Genomic DNA, 5,024 nt, shown 5'->3' with positions numbered 1-5,024 from the left:
AACCTGGGAGGTGGAGGTTACAGTGAGCTGAGATCTGGCCATTGCACTCCAGCCCGGGCGACAGAGCAAGACTGTGTCTCAAAAAAACAAAAAAAGAAATAGATTCCTGGCGTTTTCTATTCTCCCATCTTCCCTGATACCCTTTTCTGTTTTATCTTCGTCTTTGTTTTCATCTGTCTTCTTTGTCTTCTTCATCATCCTTTGTTTCTTCATCCTCCTTATCCTCCTCCTCCTCTTTGTCCTCTTTCTCCTCCTCTGCTGCTGCCACCACCATGCATTCTTAATAATACTTTTTCTGTATTTTGGAATTAAATAATGTACACATTTGAAAGAGTGGGTTTATTTTTTTTTTCCCTCAGTTACAGGATTTTATGATTTTTTTTTTTTTCTCAAGGATCTTGTTACTTAAAAATAAGCTCAGTGCCTCATTCCTGTAATTTCAACACTTGAGGAGGCTGAGGCAAGAGGATCACTTGAGCTTAGGCGTTTTAAAATTAGACTGGGCAATATCATGCGAATTCATCTCTCTATATAAAACAAAACAAAAATAACCAAGTGGCAGATTAATCCCTCATAAACCCCAACAAGATATTTGATTATCAAAATTAAGTATATTATGGAAATTTCATTATATTAATGGTTAAATTGGCAGAAAATCAGAAGTTTATTATACATTACGTGTAATATATAATGTGGTTTATATACATACATATATATATAAAAACATGTATATATGTGTTTTTATCATGTTTTAAGTAGAAAAAGTATATATGAGTTACTTGTTGGCAAAAAGTAGAGAAAACTGTTAGTACAGATCGAGAATTCCTAATCCAAAACTCTAAAATTTGAACTGCTACAAAGTTTGAGATCTGAGTGCCAAAATGGTGCTCAAAGGAAGTACTCATTGGAACATTTCAGATTTTGGAGTTTTGAATTAAGAGATCTTCAACTGGTAAGTATATAATGCAGATACTCCAAAGTGTGGAAAAATCCAAAATCTGAAACACTTCTGCTTCCAAGCATTTCAGATAGGGGATACTTAACCTATATATTTTAATCTGTAATGTTATTTAATACTATATTTAAATTAACATTCTTAGTCAAGACCTATGAAAGTGTTAAACTTACTGGTATTCACTTCTCCTTAAAATCAAATACTGTTTGTAGTATTGAAGTACTACCATTGTTTTTTAAATGAATATCTAATGATGTTAAAGTAAATAGTAGTAGATGCACATAGTGTAATTTATAAGAAACCTCACCAAGATAGAATTCCTCCAGTATTAGGTTTTCTTACATGTATTTCACCTTATATTTCAGTATTAGGTTGTGCATATTTACCCTGAAAGAGAAGCAGCAGAAGAGAATTCATGTGTATGCCTACAAAACATAAAAATCAGTGTTTTTGAATAAAATCTATATTTTAATAGACTTTTTATGTATTAAAAGTAGGAAACTTTACATTTGACAGCCCTCAAATTGGAAATTACTTGTCTAATCTTCTGTTAATTACCATATCTTGATTTAGTAGTTAGCAACTTGATGGCTGTAAAATGCTTTTATTTTACATGATGTAATATTTAGTGATTATATCTTCATAAATATTGTATTGTCCTTCATGAATTTACATGTTTGTGTTTATTATAACAAAGAAGTCTTTGTATCTCATGGTTTATTGTTTCATAGATCTTTGTCAGGGTTTCTGTTGTGTACTGTAGTGAAATAAAAGCATTATATAAATACTTTATAAAGATTTAATAAGAGAAATCTGGCATAGCTGGGATAATTTACTTTTTTCTCCTAAGTGTAATTTGTTGTCTTATTTGTATTTTAATTTACTATTTAACTTATTTTTGTATTATGACATGTAAATTAATTCCTTTGGTATCAAGAGATCTTCCCACCATAGCCGCCTATGTAGCTGGGACCAGAGGTGTGCACCTCAGCACCCAGCTAATTTTAAAATGTATTTTTTATAGAGGTAAGGTCTTGCCATGTTGCCCAGGCTGATCTGAGACTCCTGGGCTCAAGCTGTCCTGCGAACTCAACCTCCCAAAGTATTGGAATTACAGGCATCAGCCACCACACCCAGCCTTCCCTCTTGTAATTAGGAAATTCAGCTTGTCATTTGTTTGGTTAAGTTTAATTTCTGTTTAGGTGAATTTATTTTTGCTATTTTATGCACTGCCGTTCATCATCTTGGATAATTAGCATTTTACCATTATATTAAAAAATATTAGTGTACTGGCCAAATTTTTGACTTTCAAGCTGTTTTTATATCAGGTAATCTACATGTGTTGGGCAATTATTTTTGACCATTCTCTCTAACTTGATTTTCTAGTTGAAACATTGTAGTCGGTATATACATGACTTATTTCCTTCACTCATCAAGAACTTGGATCCGGTACCACTTAGACATCTGCTTAATCTGGTCTCAGCTCTTGAGCCAAGTGTTCATACTGAACAGGTAATACATTCAAAACATAATGATAGGTTTTTTTTTTCTCGTAAAGTGAAAATTTCTTTGTGATTCAGATAATTTAACTTTCATTTTATTGGCTTGGCATTTCAGTTTGACAAAAATGATATTAAATTTGTTAGTGTTGCCTGGAATTTTCCAACTTTAATCTCTCCCTCTCTTTTTTTAGACATTGTACTTGGCATCCATGTTAATTAAAGCACTGTGGAATAATGCACTAGCAGCTAAGGCTCAGTTATCTAAACAGAGTTCTTTTGCATCTTTATTAAATACTAATATTCCCATTGGAAATAAGAAAGGTTAGTAGTGTCATGTATTTTGAAGGAAATTGTTGAGAGCTTCTCACTCAGATTTGAAGTGTTTTCTGCTTATATATTCAGTTCAATCTTTATTTTAAAATAAGTGTGGAATGGGTGGAAGAGTACATATAAAAGGATTAATACTGTGATTAGTTCGTGTTTTGGTTTACCTTTTAAGTGAAGGATAGTGATAAAGTCTTTGTAGTTACTGGATTTTCTCAGCTTTGATTATCTTTTTTTTAAACAAAGGCTTTCCCTGTCACCCCACCCTGGGGGCCAGTGGTGCGATCTTGGCTCACTGCAGCTTCTGCCTCCCAGGTTCAAATGATTCTCCTGTCTCAGCCTCCTGAGTAGCTGGGACTACAGTCATGTGCCACCACACCCAGCAAATTTTTTGTATTTTTAGTAGAGACAGGATTTCGCCATGTTAGCCAGGCTGGTCTCAAACTCACAACCTCATGTGATCCACCTGCCTTGACCTCCCAAAGTGCTGGGATTACAGATGTGAGCCACTGTGCCTGGCCCATTCTTAACAGTTTTTTAAAGAGAGAATTTCTTGCTCTGTTGCCCAAGCTGGAGTGCAGTGCTGTAATCTTAACCTCCTGGGCTCAGGCAGTCCTTCTGCCTTAGCCTCTCAAGGAGCTAGGACTACAGGCTTGTGCCACCACTCCTGGCTAATTTTTAAATATTTTTTGTAGAGAAAGGATTTCACTGTGTTTCTTAGGTTGGTCTTAAACTTCTGGTGTAAAACAGTCTCCCCTCCTTGGCCTCTCAAATTGAGAGTATTACAACAGGCATGAACTGCATCTGACCAGCTTTCTCTACTATTTTCATATTCTTTTTTTTATTTATCTCTGATCATTGTCTTCCTTCTACTAGCTTTAGGTTTAATTATTTCTCTTGTAGTTCCTTCCCTAAGTTGTGAAGTTTGGTTGTTGAATTGAGATTTTTTTTTAAATTCACATTTACATTTGTAAACATAAGTTTTCATGTATGAATTTTCCTCTGAACGTTGTTCTTTCTGCATTCTATTTTTTGTTGTATTTTATCTGTAAATATTTTCTAATTTCCCTTATGATTCCTTTTTTGATCCTTTGGCTGTTTGAATGTGTTAATTTCTACAAATTTGTGAGCTTTCCAGTTTTCCTTCTGGTATTGATTTTTAGCTTCTTCCTGCTGTGGGTAGAGAAATATTTTAGTATGATTATCTGTATTTTAATATCTGTTGAGACTTGTGGTCTAGCATCCAGTCTATCTTGGAACATGTCCCACATGTACTTGAGAAAAATGTGTTTTCTGCTGCTGTTGTATGAAGTGTTCTGTATATGCCTCCTAGGTCTGTTTGGCTTATTGTGTTATTCAGATTCTCTATGTCCTTGTTTATGGTTTTTCTCTTTATTGAAAATTGGATATTGAAGTCTCCAACTATTATTGTGGAACTTTTTATTTCTCTATTTCTTCCAGTCTTCATAATGTTTATGATCATATCTTCTTGGTATTTTGAATCTTTTATTACTAAAGTTTTTCTTTATCTTTGGTAAACGTATGAAAACATTTTAAACTGTGGTTTGAAAAAAATGCAGTTTATCCCCTTTGATCATTTTTAAGTGTGTAGTTCACTAGTGTTAAGTCTATTCACATTGTGTAATAGATCTCTAGAACTTACATTGCAAAACTGAAACTCTATACCCATTGAACAACAACTCTCCTCATTTCCCCCTCTCATCAGCCTTGGGTAACCTCTATTCTGCTTTGTGTTTCCATGATTTTGAGTACTCTAGGTTTCTGATATAAGTGGAATCATTAAATATTTGTCCTTTTGTGACTGGCTTATTTCACTCAGCCTAATCTCTTCAACATCCATCTGTGTTGTGGCATGTGTCAGCATTTTCTTCCTTTTTAAGGATGAATAATACTGCTTTGCGCACGCACGCACACACACACACTATAAATTTTCTTTGAGACACGGTCTTGTTCTTTCACTCGGGCTGGAGTGCTGTGGCACAATTATGGCCCACTGCAACCTTGACCTTCCAGGCTTAAGCCATCCTCCCACTTCAGCCTCTGAAGTAGATGGGACTATGGGCACATGCCCACCATACCTGGCTAAGTTTTGTATTATTTTAGTAGAGACAGGGTTTTGCCATGTTGACCCGGCTAGTCTTGAGCTCCTGGGCTCAAGTGATCCACCTGCCTTGGCCTCCCAAAGTGCTGGGATTACAGGCATGAGCCACCATGCCTGGCCT

At 35.1% G+C, this 5,024-nt stretch overlaps 1 protein-coding gene across 1 annotated transcript in view; it reads left to right on the top strand.

Moving 5' to 3' along the window:
* USP34 (ubiquitin specific peptidase 34) overlaps nt 1–5,024 on the top strand; it is a 253,164-nt gene that overhangs the window by 71,509 nt on the left and 176,631 nt on the right. The window contains 2 exon segments of the mRNA XM_011941829.1: nt 2,342–2,467; nt 2,649–2,778. Of these exon segments, the coding sequence (XP_011797219.1) occupies nt 2,342–2,467; nt 2,649–2,778 (256 nt within the window).

This window comes from Colobus angolensis, unplaced genomic scaffold, assembly GCF_000951035.1.
Source record: "Colobus angolensis palliatus isolate OR3802 unplaced genomic scaffold, Cang.pa_1.0 Scaffold201, whole genome shotgun sequence".
Lineage (NCBI taxonomy): Eukaryota > Metazoa > Chordata > Mammalia > Primates > Cercopithecidae > Colobus > Colobus angolensis.
This window is presented reverse-complemented; position numbering and strand designations above follow the sequence as displayed.